Genomic DNA, 19,272 nt, shown 5'->3' on the forward strand with positions numbered 1-19,272 from the left:
AAAATTTAAATAAAAATTGTATGCCTCTTTTCTATTTGCAGCCTTCTGATTTAAATACCAAAATAAACTTTTTCCACTGGCTAATAATTTTACAAATAAAATGATAATAAATCAATCAACCATTCAAGCCCATGCCTTGTAGCAAGAAAAAGTGCATAAAGAAAACGTTAATTATTGCACACTGGTCTAATCTGATGTGCCCAAGCCAGATACCTGGCATCTCTTCTTGGATGCTAGTTCATCAATGTCTGGGCTCAAGCTCTGAGCTGAAGAAATCCTCAGTATCGAGCGAAGATGTTCATCAGTCAGACGTCTCCTGTGAGTTGTTTTGGTCATCTTCATCGAGGAGAAAAGTTGCTCGTATAGATAAGTGCTGCCGAACATGGAGAGCATCTGAGCAGCTTGGGTGCGGAGCTGAGGCATTGTGTCAGGGATGAACCGTGGAAACTGTGCGGCGCCCACAGCATCATACTTTGACTTCAGCGTGTCGTTGCACTGGAGTTCAATCAGTTCCATTTGGATGTTGGTTGGTGCATTTTCCACATCAACTGCGAAGGGATTACTAAGCAGTTCAAACTTGCATTTCTGGGCATCGAAGTCGGCAAATCGCCGGCTAAACTCAGCGGCGAGAACACTGAGTTTTTCAGCAAACTGTGCGCATGGGAACACGGCGGTAGAGATCTGCGCTTTTATGGATTGGCAGCAGGGAAAATGGCAAGGGTTTCCTTGCAGCATCTGATTCCCCCACAGGCACAGTTTAGTTTTGAAGGCCCTCACTGCAGCGTACATGTCTGTGATGATGCGCCCCCGCCCCTGAAGCTGCAGGTTCAGCGCATCGAGATGGCTCGAGATGTCACAGAGAAAGGCCAGCTCACACAGGAACTTTTGCTCCCGGAGCTCTGCTGTATCCTTCCCTTTGGTTTCCAGGAATTGACATATTTCCTCACGCAGCTCGAAACATCTGTTCAGTACTTTTCCTCTGCTTAGCCATCTCACCTCTGTGTGATAAGGCACGTCTGCGTATTCCGAACCACACTCCTCCAGAAAAGATTTAAACTGGCGGTGATTTAGACCTTTGGCTCTTATAAAGTTAACTACCTGTGTTACTGTGGTCATAACATGTTCCATCTTTAGGGCTTTGGCACACAGTGCTTCCTGATGTATGATGCAGTGGTAAACAGTTAGCTCACCTGCACAGTTCTCTTCCCGTATCTTCTCCCGAACCATGCCCACCAGTCCACTCTTTTTACCGCACATCGCTGGCGCACCATCTGTCGTTAATCCAACGAGTTTATCCCACGGCAGCTTTATTTCAGTTACACATTTGGAAACCTCTTCAAAGATTTCCTTTCCTGTGGTTGTGCCATGCATTGATTTGAATCCTAATAGCTCCTCCGTAACACACAGATTTGAGTCCACTCCACGGATGAAGACTGACAGCTGAGCAGTATCAGATGCGTCGCAGCTCTCATCCACAGCGAGGGAGAACGCAACAAAATCTTTTCCCTTTTCCATCAGCTGGTCATACAGATTGGTGGCAAGATCACATGTGCGATCAGCTACTGTGTTCCTGCTCAGGCTCACGTTTGAAAATGCTTGTTTTTTCTCTGGGCATACGAGGTCACAAACCTTCATCATGCACTTTTTCATGAACTCTCCCTCATTAAAGGGCCGGGCTGATTTTGCGATCTCTGCTGCCACTATATAACTAGCCTTTACAGCAGCCTCGCTTTGTGATGTGGCTTTTTTAAACATATTCTGTTGTGAAACCAAACTTCTTTTCATCTCCTCTACTTTCTGGCTCCTTTCAGTCATGTCCAGGTCCTTGTATTTGTCATGGTGTTTCGTTTCATAGTGTCGTCTAATGTTGTACTCCTTACTTACAGCCACGTTGACTCCACAAACAAGACAAACAGGTTTGTCTTTTACATATGTAAACAGATATTCTGCCTCCCACTTGTCCAGAAAGCTCCTGTTTTCTGCCTTTCTTTTCGCCATTTTTGGGAAGGGTTAGCTCGCTGACAGTTGTAGCGTCTATGTTGCTATGACTACTGTCACAGAGGAGAGAGCGTTTCTGGGTCCTGTCTTGATTGGCGCGCGAAAACAGCAGAGCATTATGGGATTCGTAGTATTAGTGGTGAATGCGCTGTATAATACCGGCGGGCCAGCTCTAGTAGTAATTTGGTATTGTCTCGCGGGCCAAATATAATTACGCCGCGGGCCAAATTTGGCCCACGGGCCAGAGTTTGACACCCATGCTCTAGAGTAACAAACGCCTAAAGCCAGTAGAAAATGTTCAAAAGATCTTAAAGCTTTGCACAGGTGAACGAAATATGGCTGAAGCCTAATGATGATTTACATAAGAGTTGGCCACATATACCCTCTAAAAGTTCTTAAAGGTCAATGGACACTATCTAACAAGGCCATACAAAAGCATGCATAAGACACGTAAGAAACGTTTCGAAGTCTTGACACCCTGCTATTCTGCTTTCATTCAAATTTACATGTATGATGTCCAATTAAAGGTTTACCCTGGGTTTACTGAGGAGAGGGCTCATTCCTGGTGGTGGTTGGCTCCAGCTCCCCCAGCCCCCCCAGAGCTGAGTCAGGAGTCTGTGGAGCCCGGCTGCATGCTAGAGGACCAGCCCCTGGGCGGCGGGCCGATCAGCCACCTTTCATGTTACTGCCATTGATTGGGCTTGAGGAGGAGAATTGATGTGTCTTATGAAGTCGGGGATACGAGGAACAGAATCCCCCATGGCTCCTTAGGGCACGAGCTACCAAGCCCTGATCTACAGTAGATACCGTGTTTGTGTCCATTTGTCCGAGGTAAAGGATGTGTAATTTAGAAGGCAGTATGGTTAAAGATGACTGGCTGGGGTAGTGTGTGAGTGTGTTTCTACATGTTCATTACCTAAGGTAAGGGCATTATATAGTGTACATAAATGGATTATTGCATTGTATACGTATGCATCAGTCAAAGTGTGTGTGTATGTGTGTGTGTCTGTGTGTGTCTGTGTGTGCTTGTTTATAGCTGTGTGTTTGACTGTGGTCTGCATCACCAGTGTGTGTGTCTGTCTGTGTATGTGTGTGGGTGTGTGTGTCTGTGTGTGTGTCTGTGTGTGTCTGTGTGTGCTTGTTTATGTCTGTGTGTTTGGCTGTGGTCTTTCATCACCAGTGTGTGTGTCTGTGTGTGTGTCTGTGTGTGTGTCTGTGTGTGCTTGTTTATGTCTGTGTGTTTGGCTGTGGTCTTTCATCACCAGTGTGTGTGTCTGTGTGTGTGTCTGTGTGTGTGTCTGTGTGTGCTTGTTTATGTCTGTGTGTTTGGCTGTGGTCTTTCATCACCAGTGTGTGCCAAACCTTAACGAATCCCTCAGTGAGAGTGACTAAGGAAGGGAGATGTGGAGAAGACAAGGGGGAATGAAAATAAAGAAAAGGTGCAGTTACACACACGGTAAAACATCTGACCTGTACTGTGAGCAGAATGGGGGGAAAATCCCCAAAATGTGCAGTGAGCTATATAGAGAGGAAGTAAGGAATAAGGGAAGTTGAAATGTACTTTAAACTTTTCCTAGTTCCATTTTACCCCTGAATACGCATTCTCATCCTTTCTCCTCTGTCCTGCCAGCATTCTCTTTTTCACACTGTTCCCTCTCTTATTTTCTTCTGTCCCTTATGTGTATCACAGCTCTGATCTACCATTGGTCCTGCCTCTCTATCTTTATGACTTTCTCTCTTTCATTCAATCTGCCTCCCTCTCTTGCCAGCACACTCGCTCTCTCTCACCGTTTTTAATTAAAATCTCTCTGCATCAAGGGATTCCGTTGTAGCTGTGATTTAAATGAGAGGGTGACATAAACCTGACATTACTGTCAGACCGAAGCAAATTCCATCAATTCATGTGAAATTTGCTGTACTGGCCATTCTCCAATGGTGTCTGTTATATACATATATACACACTGCATATCACTTTTTCCCCATACTATTCTTTTTTAAAACAAACTTGCCAAAGCAACTCTGTAATGAAATGTTACCACACACACTGCCTGCCTACTGTACCACCTTGCTGTGTGAAACAAAGCACTTTTCCCCCTCCTAGGCATTTTGCCCACCACCTTCCCCTCACCCCTTCACCCACTGTGAACTCAGTCTTGGGTGGATGAGGTTGGGTCTTAATAAATCAGCATGTTACCACCGGCGCTAAGGCTAGTTTTTAATTAAAACTGTGAGTCAGTCCAGCTGTATTATGAATTGTACTCTGCCAGAGTGAATAAAACATCACTTCTCTCCTACATTTCTTCTGAGAGTTGGGCGCGCTGTGCTGACAGTGTTATGAAAGAGTCTGTGGAGCTTAGTGCTTGCATAAAAATAATAACTCAATAGTGAGGCCCACAGCCATTAGGGTCAACACCATTATATTACACAAACAGCTACAAGGGCTTTAGCGCTGCTGCTAGGCCAGAGTGACGTAGACGCACAGGTTTCACATCGTGACACTTTGATGATGTTTGAAGTTGTGTCAGTTGATGATACCAAAACACTTTCACACACAGCATGATTATTATGATGCTGATGATCAGGTACTCTTGTCCACTGGCCATTTTCAACACATGACTAATGTGAAACATTTGCTTTTCAAACACAAACAATTGCTCCACATATTTAGGGCCATTCATAAAAAAAGTGAGAAGGGGAACTTATTCTCCACCTTTCCCTTTTGATGGGCAGAAATGAAATAAATACCGTCTATGAATATCTTTATATGCAAAACTGTGTTTTTTTTAAAAGCTCCTCTTGAAAGTATCACAAGGTTGAAGCATAACAACTTGCCTACTTCAATGGCCCTTATTGCTAATGTATGACCTTTTGGTGTCTGTGAGTACAACTGACACCGTCCCAGAGAGAGCAGGGATGAGCCAGCAGATGAAAATTAGCCCCGTGGAGCATAGCGAATAGGAAGCGCTTCATGAATTCATTCAGAGGATGACTAACTGCAATTCAATCTTACAGCTTTTCACAAGCAAACTTATGAATGCTAATTGTTTCATAATTGAAGGTGTTGGCGGACTCACTTCACTGACTGTGGTGATGCAAATGAAGCCCTCTGGCACTCGTAACTACTGCCACAGAAAACTCAGGCGGGTTTGACCTGGTGGGACTCACATCACCTTTTGCACACAGGCCTCTATGTTTGTACCGTCATTTGCGTTTATTTGCATATATGAATATACTATAGGTAAGCTGTTCCATTTGGTATGTAACTAAATTATATGAAAAGTTTTGTTCTGTACAGCTAGCTATGAACCGTCAGCCTATATACTGTGTGGCAATACACTGCAATTACTCAACATTATTTATTTGGCTTTCTTTTTCTAGATGATATCTTGATAATGAGTACAGAAAGTACGTTGTCAAAGATATTCCACATTGTGTTGTGCTTCTTATCATTGCTTGATTTGGACTGACATAGGTGCTGGTACTGTTAATATTTAGATGCAGGAGCTCCAGGATACTTTTGAGCTAATATTCTGTAGGAGCAACAGGAGCACAAGCAGTAGAAAATAGGAGGTTTTGCCCAGGTCACGCACTGCTTCTTATACAGTAGTTAATGATGGTGGAACACTCCGAACACTCCGAACAAAGTGTGTTTGATTAAAATGGTATGATAGTTGTCACACAGGTACCATGTTGGAATGACAGCTCTGGATGTGGTGGTGCTGTTGACGGAGCTGAGGCTTACTCTGCGGCGTGCCTCGTGGCTGAGTGCTGGGTGGGATTAAACACGGGACATCTATTGGGAAGAGCTCCTAGATGTCATTATCCTCGTGGGGAGTCTCATCATTGGCTGGGAGCGGTGACGCACGCGGCCCTGGAAGACGGCTGGAGACAGGCATGACAGCCGTACGCCTGCAAGAAATAGTGATGATCATGCATAAAAACAACGGAGGAAAAGAGATACTGTACTGGAATCCGTGTCTCCCGCGACTCACAAGGGTTTAAACATGCTGCCAAAACAGATGCTCCAGCGCTGAATTACACCCTTTAATAATGTAACCTCTCTCACACCTTTGCAAAATGTGCCGTAGTCTCCAAATGACATGTCCCATGAATTAATGCCATGAATTAATTAAAATCCATTAATTAAAACGTTAAATTAATACTTTACGCTCAGTGTTTGAGATCAATTGACACTCTTTACCATGGCACTTTGAGATTTATTTTAAACTGCAAAACTCTTACGCACCACTGCACTTTGTATACCAGGGTTGGCTGGCCTTCTCTAGTCACTCGTAGGCTCAGTCACTGGTATACTTTTATTTACAAAGCCATTTTGGGTTTACTACCTTTTTACTTGTGCATTTTTATTGTTCAGAAATGTGGTGGGTACTCTCTTCGTTCGCTGGACTTTATCCTGCTAACTGTTCCAAATGTCCCAACTGAATTTGGCTTTTATGTACTCTGCGCCATCTTCTTGGAACACCTTACAAAATACTTTTAAACTGGAAGAACTTTTCCCGATTGGTGTTTTTAAATCACTGATGAAGGATTTTGAGGCTGATTCCCTGACCTGTCAATGTTTTTAATTTGCTGTTTTATACTCTTCTGAATTCAATGGTTTTTACTAGATTACTTGTAGTTTTTCATGTTGTCTGTCTGTAATTTTTTTGTAATGACTTGGTGCTGTCTATCTTGGCCAGGGCGCTCTTGAAAAAGAGATTTTAATCTCAATGAGCCCTTCCTGGTTAAATAAAGGTTAAATAAATACATTAAAATTCAAATTAAATCCATCATTCACCTGAGTGGAGAACAAAGTAACTTATTACCATTTTAGAAGATTGAAACGTGAGGAATTTGATACAGGTCAGGTGATAGCTGCTGTTATTGCTCTGGTACAGTAAACAGCAGCTATCACACACTATACTGAAGAACCCTGGTCACCATCCATCCAATCTGTAACCAAAGCAATATTACAGTCCAAGCCTCTTGAAAGTCAGTTAGGACACTGTATCTATGCAGTCAATAAGTGAACTAGTTAGGACACTGTATCTATGCAGTCAATAAGTGAACTAGTTAGGACACTGTATCTATGCAGTCAATAAGTGAACTAGTTAGGACACTGTATCTATGTAGTCAATAAGTGAACTAGTTAGGACACTGTATCTATGCAGTCAATAAGTGAACTTTTTCGAAACCGTAGTAGCCATTGGGAACAGAATAGAGTTGTCATCCTCAATTGTTAGTTTGTTGTACAGTAAGTCTTAGTATCACAAGTCTGGGATGTTTTGTCCCTTTGTCCCTTCGTCCTCTGGCTTTACAGGGGTGTAAATGCAGACAGACATGGACACCACAGTACTGAACTGGATCAGGTTGTGCTCTTACCTAAGCATATTTCAGGGTACCATTTTGATTCATTTGACTGTACACAAGAGCTGTTGGTTTTCACTCATGGGAGGCAGATTTTGAGCGAGTATCTATATCCCCATATCTTCTTTTAAGCAACTGCTGCAGCACCAAATTCAATTCAGACCATTTAAATCCCTGCATGCAAGGAGGACAAATACAATATTTTCAAACTGTTGTCTCTCTTTCACACACACACACGCACACGTACGCACACACACATGCACACAAAGGAAATACCCTGCACACCTACTAATCCAAAGGCAGGATCCTGGTTCCAAAAATAACAGCTTGGAATGAGATGGATGGAGGAGGACAGATTATTGCGGCTCTGGTCTGTGAAAAGCTGTCAATAAAAGACATTTAAAGTGATTACCGGGCCGTTATTGGCACGGGGGTCACTCTGGTTTTCTCACTATTCCAAAAGGCAACACTTTGAAATCATACACACCTGTAAAGGATGTTTAAAATGGAAATAGGCCAGCTGAAGTGGAATTGTTCACGTACACTGATAAGCATATGGGGCAGTGAGCCCACAAGTCAGGGAGGAGATGAACTTTTCTCCTCCAATCAGAAGAGTGGGTGTTAATAGAAATCTAAGAGTTATTACAGGACCAACTGCTTACCTTCATGGTTGTGTCAATCAATCAATCAATCAATCAATCAAATTTATTTTATATAGCCCTTCGTACATCAGCTGATATCTCAAAGTGCTGTACAGAAACCCAGCCTAAAACCCCAAACAGCAAGCAATGCAGGTGAAGAAGCACGGTGGCTAGGAAAAACTCCCTAGAAAGGCCAAAACCTAGGAAGAAACCTAGAGAGGAACCAGGCTATGTGGGGTGGCCAGTCCTCTTCTGGCTGTGCCGGGTGGAGATTATAACAAAACATGGTCAAGATGTTCAAATGTTCATAAATGACCAGCATGGTCGAATAATAATAAGGCAGAATAGTTGAAACTGGAGCAGCAGCACAGTCAGGTGGACTGGGGACAGCAAGGAGTCATCATGTCAGGTATTCCTGGGGCATGGTCCTAGGGCTCAGGTCCTCCGAGAGAGAGAAAGAAAGAGAGAATTAGAGAGAGCATATGTGGGATGGCCAGTCCTCTTCTGGCTGTGCCGGGTGGAGATTATAACAGAACATGGCCAAGATGTTCAAATGTTCATAAATGATCAGCATGGTCGAATAATAATAAGGCAGAACAGTTGAAACTGGAGCAGCAGCACAGCCAGGTGGACTGGGGACAGCAAGGAGTCATCATGTCAGGTAGTCCTGGGGCATGGTCCTAGGGCTCAGGTCCTCCGAGAGAGAGAAAGAGAGAAGGAGAGAATTAGAGAACGCACACTTAGATTCACACAGGACACCGAATAGGACAGGAGAAGTACTCCAGATATAACAAACTGACCCTAGCCCCCCGACACATAAACTACTGCAGCATAAATACTGGAGGCTGAGACAGGAGGGGTCAGGAGACACTGTGGCCCACTCCGAGGACACCCCCGGACAGGGCCAAACAGGAAGGATATAACCCCACCCACTTTGCCAAAGCACAGCCCCCACACCACTAGAGGGATGTGTCAAAACACATTACACAACTTCAGGCATTGTTCAGTACTTTTCTCCTTCAAGACACTTGATATTCAAAGACAAGCCACAGATATTGGGTTTTGTGCACATGCCAGTGTGGCAGAAATGATTTTTTTTGTCCCTATTTGCCAATTTCTTGCATATTGCACATATTATGAAAATCGAATTCTTCTCCACCTGAAAACAGATTAAGATACAAACTTCATGGCTTCTTTTGGAGAAAATGTTTGGGTCTTTGACACAATTTCTCAGTACTGCAGTACAAGTTCCGGGCAAAGACAGTGTATGAATACACGGGTCATAAACAGTTTAGACGTGTTGTTGTCCTCCGCACTCTCCTAAATATCAAAGCAGATAATAAAAATGACATATCGTATTTGTTCTTCGTATTCATGCAAATATCCCACCTGTCAGGCCTGACACATAATGAGAAGAGAGAGAAAGAGAGCGATTGGCACTCCAACATCCTCTCTCTTGAAATAGACACCATTATACACTCAATGACTCTCGGTAAACATGTGAATGTATGCTTGGCTGTGTATGGTAATGAGGGGGATGTGAGTGGCTGCTGCAGAACATCACGTCCAGACCTCAGGTTCAAATAAACCCGCCTCTTCCTCCCCAGCAGCCAGCTAAAGGCCGTGCGTGTACTTTTCTACTAGAGCCAACATAGTTCACTCCTCTCAGCGGTTTGGCCCTGTGTTCTAGGGGCCAGCTCATCCCCTCAGGGACCTGATAGTACATGCTGCTGTCACAGACAAACCTCACCTTTTAGATAATACTGGAAGTCAGTATTCCCCTGCATTGTATACTTTGCCCAATATCACTTGTGTTGTGACTGTAGAAAGCAAATGCGCATTAATTATAAATGAAAGCTTTTGATCGCTTCTCCGTATTATGAATTTCCAGGAAACACAACAGCACGGCCCTGTGTGTGTGTGTGTGTGTGTGTACGAGACAGAGATAGAAAGAGAGAGAGCGCACCGTGCTACTGTTATTTTGTATGTACGGCTGTCTTTTGCCAGTGTGATGGCATTCTATTACAGTACCAGTCAAAAGTTTGGACACACCTACTCAATCAAGGGTTTCTTTATTTTTACTATTTTATACATTGTAGAATAATAGTAAAGACATCAACCTATGTGTAAGGGATTTCTTCCATTGACGGAGAGGCGGACCAAAACGCAGCGTGGTGGTTATTCATGTTTTAATAAATCACTACACATGAACAAACTAACAAAAACAAGAAATGTGAAAACGCAAAACAGTCCTATCCTGTGACAACAAACACAGTGACAGGAACAATCACCCACAAACACACAGTGACACCCAGGCTACCTAAGTATGATTCTCAATCAGAGACAACTAATGACACCTGCCTCTGATTGAGAACCATACTAGGCCGAAACATAGAAATACCCAAATCATAGAAAAACAAACAGACTGCCCACCCAACTCACGCCCTGACCATACTAACTACATACAAAACAAAGGAAATAGAGGTCAGAACGTGACAGTACCCCCCCCCAAAGGTGCGGACTCCGGCCGCAAAACCTTGACCTATAGGGGAGGGTCTGGGTGGGCGTCTGTCCGCGGTGGCGGCTCTGGCGCGGGACGCGGACCCCACTTCACCATTGTCTTAGTCCGCCTTATTGTCCGCCTCCGTGGCTTTCTCACCATGGCCACCCTTCTCAATGACCCCACTGGACAGAGGGGCTGCTTGGGACAGAGGGGCAGCTCGGGACAGAGGTGAAGCAGCTGCTCGGGACAGAGGGACAACTGCTCGGGACAGAGGGGCGGCAGCAGCTTGGGACAGAGGGGCGATAGCAGCTCGGGACAGAGGGACGGCAGCAGCTCGGGACAGAGGGGCAGCTGCTCGGGCGGCCCCTGGCTGACTGGCGGCACTGGCGGTCCCTGGCTTACTGGCGGCCCCTGGCTGACTGGCGGCACTGGCGGCCCCTGGCTTACTGGCGGCCCCTGGCTGACTGGCGGCACTGGCGGCCCCTGGCTGACTGGCGGCACTGGCGGCCCCTGGCTGACTGGCGGCACTGGTGGCCCCTGGCTGACTGGCGGCCCCTGGCTGACTGGCGGCACTGGCGGCCCCTGGCTGACTGGCGGCACTGGCGGCCCCTGGCTGACGGGCGGCACTGGCGGCCCCTGGCTGACGGGCGGCACTGGCGGCCCCTGGCTGACGGGCGGCACTGGCGGCCCCTGGCTGACGGGCGGCACTGGCGGCCCCTGGCTGACGGGCGGCACTGGCGGCCCCTGGCTGACGGGCGGCACTGGCGGCTCCTGGCAGACGGGCGGCACTGGCGGCGCTGGGCAGACGGGCGGCGCTGGGCAGACGGGCGGCGCTGGCGGCGCTGGGCAGACGGGCGGCGCTGGCGGCGCTGGGCAGACGGGCGGCGCTGGCGGCGCTGGGCAGACGGGCGGCGCTGGCGGCGCTGGGCAGACGGGCGGCGCTGGCGGCGCTGGGCAGACGGGCGGCACTGGCGGCGCTGGGCAGACGGGCGGCGCTGGGCAGACGGGCGGCACTGGCGGCGCTGGAGAGGAGGAAGGCTCTAGAAGTGCCGGACTGAGTAGCTCTTGTAGCGCCGAACAGGCGGGAGACTCCGGCAGCGCTGGACAGGAGCAAGGCTCTGGTAGCGCCGGAGAGGCGGGAGACTCCGGCAGCGCTGGAGAGGAGGGAGCCCCTGTAAGGATGGGCCGGAGAGACAGCCTGGTACGGGGGGCTGCCACCGGAGGGCTGGTGCGTGGAGGTGGTGACGGATAGACCGGGCCGTGCAGGCGCACTGGAGCTCTTGAGCACCGAGCCTGCCCAACCTTACCCGGTTGAATGGTCCCGGTCGCCCTGCCAGTGCAGCGAGGTGGAATAGCCCGCACTGGGCTATGCAGGCGAACCGGGGACACCGTGCGCAAGGCTGGTGCCATGTAAGCCGGCCCAAGGAGACGCACTGGAGACCAGATGCGTAGAGCCGGCTTCATGGCACTTGGCTCGATGCCCACTCTAGCCCGGCCGATACGCGGAGCTGGAATGTACCGCACCGGGCTGTGCACCCGCACTGGGGACACCGTGCGCTCCACAGCATAACACGGTGCCTGCCCGGTCTCTCTAGCCCCCCGGTAACCACAGGAAGTTGGCTCAGGTCTCCTACCTGGCGTAGCCATACTCCCTGTTAGCCCCCCCCCCAAGAAATTTTTGGGGCTGACTCTCAGGCTTCCATCTACGACGCCGCGCTGCCTCCTCATACCGGCGCCTCTCCGCTTTCGCCGCCTCCCGTTCTTCCTTGGGGCGGCGATATTCTCCTGGCTGAGCCCAGGGTCCTTTACCATCCAAATCTTCCTCCCATGTCCATTTCTCCAAATAGTGCAGCCTCTCCCACTGCTGCTGCTGCTGCTCCTGTTGCTGCTGCCTCTGTTGATTCTCCTGCTGCTCCTCTCGCCGTTGCCCGTTACCACGCCACTTGGTCCTGTTGGGGTGGGTGATTCTGTAACGACGTTCGTCTGTAGGAGGAGAAGCGGACCAAAAAGCAGCGTGGTGGTTATTCATGTTTTAATAAATCACTACACATGAACAAACTAACAAAAACAAGAAATGTGAAAACGCAAAACAGTCCTATCCTGTGACAACAAACACAGTGACAGGAACAATCACCCACAAACACACAGTGACACCCAGGCTACCTAAGTATGATTCTCAATCAGAGACAACTAATGACACCTGCCTCTGATTGAGAACCATACTAGGCCGAAACATAGAAATACCCAAATCATAGAAAAACAAACATAGACTGCCCACCCAACTCACGCCCTGACCATACTAACTACATACAAAACAAAGGAAATAGAGGTCAGAACGTGACACTATGAAATAACCCATACTGTATGGTAGTAACCAAAAAAAGTGTTAAACAAATCAAAATATATTTTATATTTGAGATTCTTCAGATAGCCACTCTTTTCCTTGATGACAGCTTTGCAAACTCTTGGCATTCTCTCAACCAGCTTCATGAGGTAGTCACTTGGAATGCATGTCAGTTAACAGGTGTGCCTTGTTAAAAGTTAATTTGTGGAATTTCTTTCCTTCTTAATGTGTTTGAGCCAATCAGTTTTGTTGTGAAAAGGCAGGGGTGGTATACAGAAGATAGCCCTATTTGGTAAAAGACCAGGTCCATATTATGGCAACAACAGGTCAAATAAGCAAAGAGAAATGACAGTCCATCATTAGTTTAAGACATGAAGGTCAGTCAATACGGAACATTTCAATAACTTTGAAGCATGGAGGAGGATGTGGGATGGTGTGGGGGTGCTCTGCTGGTGACACTGTCAGTGATTTATTTAGAATTTGAGGCACACTTAACCAGCATGGTTACCATAGCATTCTGCAGTGATACGCCATCCCCTCTGGTTTGGGCTTAGTGGGACTATCATTGTTTTTTCAGCAGGACAATGACCCAAAACACACCTCCAGGCTGTGTAAGGTCGTTTTGACCAAGGAGAGTGATGGAGTGCTGCATCAGATGACCTGGCCTCCACAATCACTCGACCTCAACCCAATTGAGGTGGTTTGGGATGAGTTGGACCGCAGAGTGACGGAAAGGCAGCCAACAAGTGCTCAGCATATGTGGGAACTTCTTCAAGACTGTTGGAAAAGCATTCCTCATGAAGCTTATTGAGAGAATGCCAAGAGTGTGCAAAGCTGTTATCAAGGCAAGAGTGGCTACTTTGCAGAATCTAAAATCTAAAATAGATGTTGATTTTTGTAACACTTTTTTGGTTTCTGAATGATTCCATATGTGATATTTCATTGTTTTGATGTCTTCACTATTATTCTACAATGTAGAAAATAGTAAAAATAAAGAAAAACCCTTGAGTGAGTAGGTGTGTCCAAACTTTTGACTGGTACTCTATGTCAGTGCGTAAACGTGAGTGCACGTCTAATATATGGGCTATTTTGACAAGGCATGCTCGCCACCGCCACCCCGGCCCCGTGCTAGTTGTAGTTGTGTGATTTATGGCTGACGAAGGCGTCCAATTACAGAGCCATAATATCCACGTCATGCCTCATATCCTAACAGTGTCTCTACATCAGTTGAGCCATGTTAGCCCAAGCTTTCATTAATGACAATTACACTTTTTATAGTCCATTTAGTCCCACTTATTACCTGGGGTTATTCAGGGAGGTAACCACCAGTAGCAGTCGGCAGACATTCCTAATTAGTCAATCGTTTGGATGCAGTGTTGGGTGGGGTTCTAGTTGCATGGGCCGGGCGCTGCAGAGTTTAGCCCCTAGGCTGGTATCAGTGTGGGAGCCTATCTAGGGGTCCATCGGTGTGTAATAGATATCGCAGTGTGCTTTGGTGCGTTAAATAAACCAAATGGTGCGTGAGACATGTCTTCAGGGCTTGTTGTGCGGTCTTCTCTTAGACTTCTCATTCTATTATGTGATCAACCTTTGTGTGCTTTAAGTGCCGTTCTGGGAATTATAGAACTTCATGGGTTCATCATCTGAATGGACATTGTGTATACAGTAAATGTGTAATATGTGCCTGTGTGTGTTGCTGTGTAAAATGTGTCTATGTTAATTTGCCCATGAACATAATTGTGTAAAATGGACCCGTTGCAAGGGTGCATTGATTGCTTATCAGAGGGGAATGGGCAGTGTGTGTGTGTGTGCGTGTGTGCGTGTGTGCGTTTGTGCGTGTGTGTGTGTGTGTGTGTGTGTCTTTGTATATATCTCTGTGTCCATCAACAGTGTGTGGAGAAGCCTATGCTAATTGTTGCCATGGAAACTGAGTGCTGCTAGAGAAGTACAGATTCAAAGGGAGCATCTCCCCCCTCTCTCTTTCTTCCTTTTCCTCCCCCTCTCTCTCCCATCCCTCTTTCTTTTCTCAGTCTATCTGCTGCCATTCCCCTCATTCATTCAGTCTCCTCTTCCCTCTCATTGCTTTTCATCAAGGCCCACTCCAGCTGCCTATCCTCCCTCTCTTACTCTTTCTCTCACCTCCTCCATTCTCTCTCCATGAATCTCTTTCTCTGTCTCTTGGTGTCCCTCCACCTCCTCATATGCCTTACTTTTAGCAGATTGTCTGTATTTCTATTCTCTATTTTCCTCTGTCACTCTTCTCTGTCCCTCCCTCCCTCCCCTGCTCCCTCTCCCTCTCTCTTTAGAGGAGTGTACAATTGGCAATTAACACAGGGACCTGTAATTAGTGCTGACGAACCTCCAGCAATTAGTTATCCTAAAGAAGTATTTTTGTCATCTCTACACACCTCCCCCTTCCATCCCCCAGCCTCTCAATCTCTCCTCTCTCTTTCCCTCTATCCTGCTCACTGTCTCGTTCCTATAGGGTTTGTTTGTTCAGGATTTTTCTTTTTACTCCCTCTGCCTTTTAAACTTTTGCTTTTGTTCCACGGTGAGTGTGCACACACACACACACACGCACACACACACGCACGCACACACACACTCCATGGTGCACACACACACGCACGCACGCACGCATGCACGCACACACACACACACACACACACACACACACACACACACACACACACACGCTATTACAACCATCCCCACAATATTTAGGAGCCGCTGATATGCACACTCACCTACCCACAAATATCACCCCCCCCCCCCCATAAATGTTAAACTCCCCTGTTATTGTAATGGTGATAGGTTAGGTTAGAATGTCTTGGGGTATGATATTTGTGCGTCTAACTTTCTCACTCACCATTATTCAGTCATCATTCAGGATTTTCTGTAATCATGGTAGCATTCACATCAATGTAGAAGTGTTTAGAAACGTATTCTATTCTTATTTTCAATTAAAGTGACTCCAAAATGACACAAACCAAAACAAACTTTGTAGAGTCATGTAATCATTGCGTGATATGAATATGGGACAGAGTATTTAACTTTATACTATTTTAATACATATGTAAGTGAATTTGTCCCAATAATTTTGCTCCCCTAAAATGGGGGGACTCTATACATGAAGTGCTGTAATTTCAAAATGAAATAAAGTGCTGTAACGCAAAAATACCCTAAAATGAAGGCTGATGGTCTGCACTTTAACCCCATCACTATTGTCTGCTGGAGTACAGAGCCAAAACAACATAACATGTCCCAATACTTTTGGATCTCACTGTACAGTTTTTCAAATAGGATATGTTTAACTACTTTTTCTTCTCACTTTGTGTCATTCTCTCTCTCTTCTTCCTTCTCTCAGCCCCCCCCTCTTCATCACTGTTAATGAAGGTCTCTAAAAAAGAGAGATACAGTATGTGGTCATTCACGTAAAGCATTGGAGAGAGGTGGATGGAGGGATGGAGAGTAAATGAGTGTTGGGATAAAATAGGACAGAAGAGAGGAGGGGTGAAGATGCGGGGGGGTATTGAGACTTGTTATTCGCTCGGGGCATCCATCACTCCCTCCCTCAGCATCTGTCCATCTTTCTGTCTGTGTATCAGGGAGCCAGTGTTCACTCATCACATCAAGCCAGTTCCTCAGTCAACGTGCATCTCTCTCTCTCTCTCTCTCTCTCTCTCTCTCTCTGTTTGCTTCTTTCTCATCCTCTCTCCCTCTCTCCTTTGCATTCCCCTCTACCCTCCTCCTCTTGCCTTTTCTCTTTCCTCTCTTCCCTCCCTGTCAGGGATTCAGCCACCCATCCAGCGGGAGAGTTTATGTCATCTATAATAAAGAAAGTTATCCTGCTTGAAAACACCCCTCATGAAATATTGATCAGTATGAGTGTATGTATACCTTGAATCCATGTGTGTGTGTGTTTCTGCACTATTGATGTACTGTATGTCATATACAACCTGTCCTAGCTAGGTTTCCATCCAATAGGCCACAGATTTTCATGTGAATATAAAACAAATCAGCATAAAGAAGCCAGTGGTGTTTCCAGTGAAATGTACTTTTCGCTTAAGTTTTCATTTACCGAATAAAAACCTAAAGTCCAATGTGTTTCTGTGGCATTTTCAACTCTACTGATATTTCTGTCACAAAAACGGTTGTATTAAATAGAAAACTTGTCTACTCTGGTGTTGTCACATGTACTCTAGCCAACAGCTCACAGTTACAGTGAGGGTAGGGTAGGCTACATGATGATGAAACACCAGTCAAGCATCAATCATCATGTCACCAGAATAAGACCCTCAATATTTATTGGAAAGGAGCATCAAGATCACCATGCACTTTCACCACCCTGTGAAATTCATCATCATTTATTTCATCTGTAATCTAATAAACTGAATGGTTTCCCGAATCATAGTGGAAGAACCACACACCATATCATCGCGTGAAGTTTACTTCAATATGATGGTTATTATGTCAATATTTGCACATAAAGGCGTTTCCACCACCATTTCTCGCATAATTCATTTTACCAATGAAAAAAAAAAACGTTGGACAAAAAATGATCTGTCAGCATTTATAAAATTGTACCGAGACTTCCTGTTTCCATCACAGCTGTAGTGATTTTTTTTTTTATACGGTATGACTTTACTCGCATAAAAACTGTAGATGGAACTGATTCATGTTATAGGCTCTTGCTAATCCACTTAAGTCAATCAATGTCTATGGGCCACATTGACCTCTCTCTCTCTCTCTCTCTCTCCTCCCACCCCCCAGATATTACAGTCCCACTCCTCGATTATGCCTGTCTGCGGCTGCCACAGCGCCTCCAACCCTCAGGAAAGGCGAGCGTCCCCCACGCCCCTGCCCCCCCAGGAGGTGAGACGTCCTCCCCGGCGCTGTGCGGCCCTCTCCTCCCTCTCCCTGTCCCTCCTGGGCCTCCTGTTGTGCCTGTTCCACCTGCCCCCCGCCTGTCACTCTCGCAGAGACAAGGGCGGGGGCGTGGCCCACTACATCCCCATGGCACAGCCCCCCCACCACCAGGTGCTGCCCAAGCTGGTGCAGGGCCTCAGCATCGCCGTGGTGCTGGTGGGCAACTCTAGCGAGGTGGCGTTGGCGGGCGCCCGGGAGAAGGACGACTTCCTGCACATGCCACTGGCGCCCAACGTGGAAGTGCTCACCATGAACGAGACGGACCCAAAGAGCATCATCAAGAGCATATGTGACCTGATGACAGAGCACTGGCTACAGGGCGTGGTGTTCGGGGACGACACGGATCAGGAGGCCATAGCCCAGATCCTGGACTTCATCTCTGCACAGACACACATCCCCATCCTGGGGGTCCGCGGTGGCTCCTCCATGATCATGGCTGCCAAGGTACAGTGTGTGTGTGTTTCTATGTGTACTGTGTGTGTGAGAGAGGGTGATCGAGAAAATAAAAAAGTATGGGCAATGTTTTTATCTGTTAGTGTTTATCCTCTGTATTTCGTTATTGTCTTAAACAATGATCTGTTCACAAATGAAGCGGCGACGTCTTTCTGGTGCAACGTCGTTACCACTATCAGATCAATGCTGGTTCATTCATGGGAAAACAGATGCAGAGGTTTGACAGAGAGCAAGAGGGGTTGTTTCCTTTGAAGAAAACGGGAAAGCGTGGGGAAGTTGAAGACAGGATCAACGTGGTGCGATAGGAGGGAACAGGAAGACAGGGAGAGAAGACGTGCATAGAGAAAGAAAATAATAACTCAAGTAGACTGGCATGAGAGAGAGAGAGAGAGAGAGAGAGAGAGAGAGAGAGAGAGAGAGAGAGAGAGAGAGAGAGAGAGAGAGAGAGAGAGAGAGAGAGAGAGAGAGAGAGAGAGAGAGAGAGAGAGAGAGAGAGAGAGAGAGAGAGAGAGAGAGAGAGAGAGAGAGAGAGAGAGAGAGAGAGAGAGAGAGAGAGAGAGAGAGAGAGAGAGAGAGAGAGAGAGAGAGAGAGAGAGAGAGAGAGAGAGAGAGAGAGAGAGAGAGAGAGAGAGAGAGAGAGAGAGAGAGAGAGAGAGAGAGAGAGAGAGAGAGAGAGAGAGAGAGAGAGATGTACTGTCACCAGACACACAGTGTTACCTCGGCATGACAGAGTTCCACTAGATCCCTCTATGGCTCATCCCTATGATATTTCCCCCCCACCCCTTTTTCATTCTATTCACTTTAACCATGTCTAATGGGATGAAACAATCTGGTCCTGCTTTATCTTAGCCGGCTGTGATCTGCGTTTGGACCGTGCTGCTGGACTGGACTATTTTTTTCTGCAGAATAATCAACTTTTATTCAGCCTGAACAAATACTGTACAAAATGGGCTCCCAGAAACTCCTAGAATTTCAAACAGTCTCCAAAAAAAAGCTGCCCCGAATGAGGCCGTCCGCTTAGCATTCCAACTGACGTC

At 46.6% G+C, this 19,272-nt stretch overlaps 1 protein-coding gene across 1 annotated transcript in view; it reads left to right on the top strand.

The window, feature by feature from the left end:
• LOC110538963 (glutamate receptor ionotropic, NMDA 2B) overlaps nucleotides 1-19,272 on the top strand; it is a 112,392-nt gene that overhangs the window by 28,083 nt on the left and 65,037 nt on the right. The window contains exon 3 of the mRNA XM_036938478.1: nucleotides 17,627-18,226. Coding sequence (XP_036794373.1) covers nucleotides 17,627-18,226 — 600 coding nt within the window. The remainder of the gene's footprint in view (nucleotides 1-17,626; nucleotides 18,227-19,272) is intronic.

The sequence above is a fragment of the Oncorhynchus mykiss genome, chromosome 12 (assembly GCF_013265735.2).
Source record: "Oncorhynchus mykiss isolate Arlee chromosome 12, USDA_OmykA_1.1, whole genome shotgun sequence".
Classification (NCBI taxonomy): domain Eukaryota; kingdom Metazoa; phylum Chordata; class Actinopteri; order Salmoniformes; family Salmonidae; genus Oncorhynchus; species Oncorhynchus mykiss.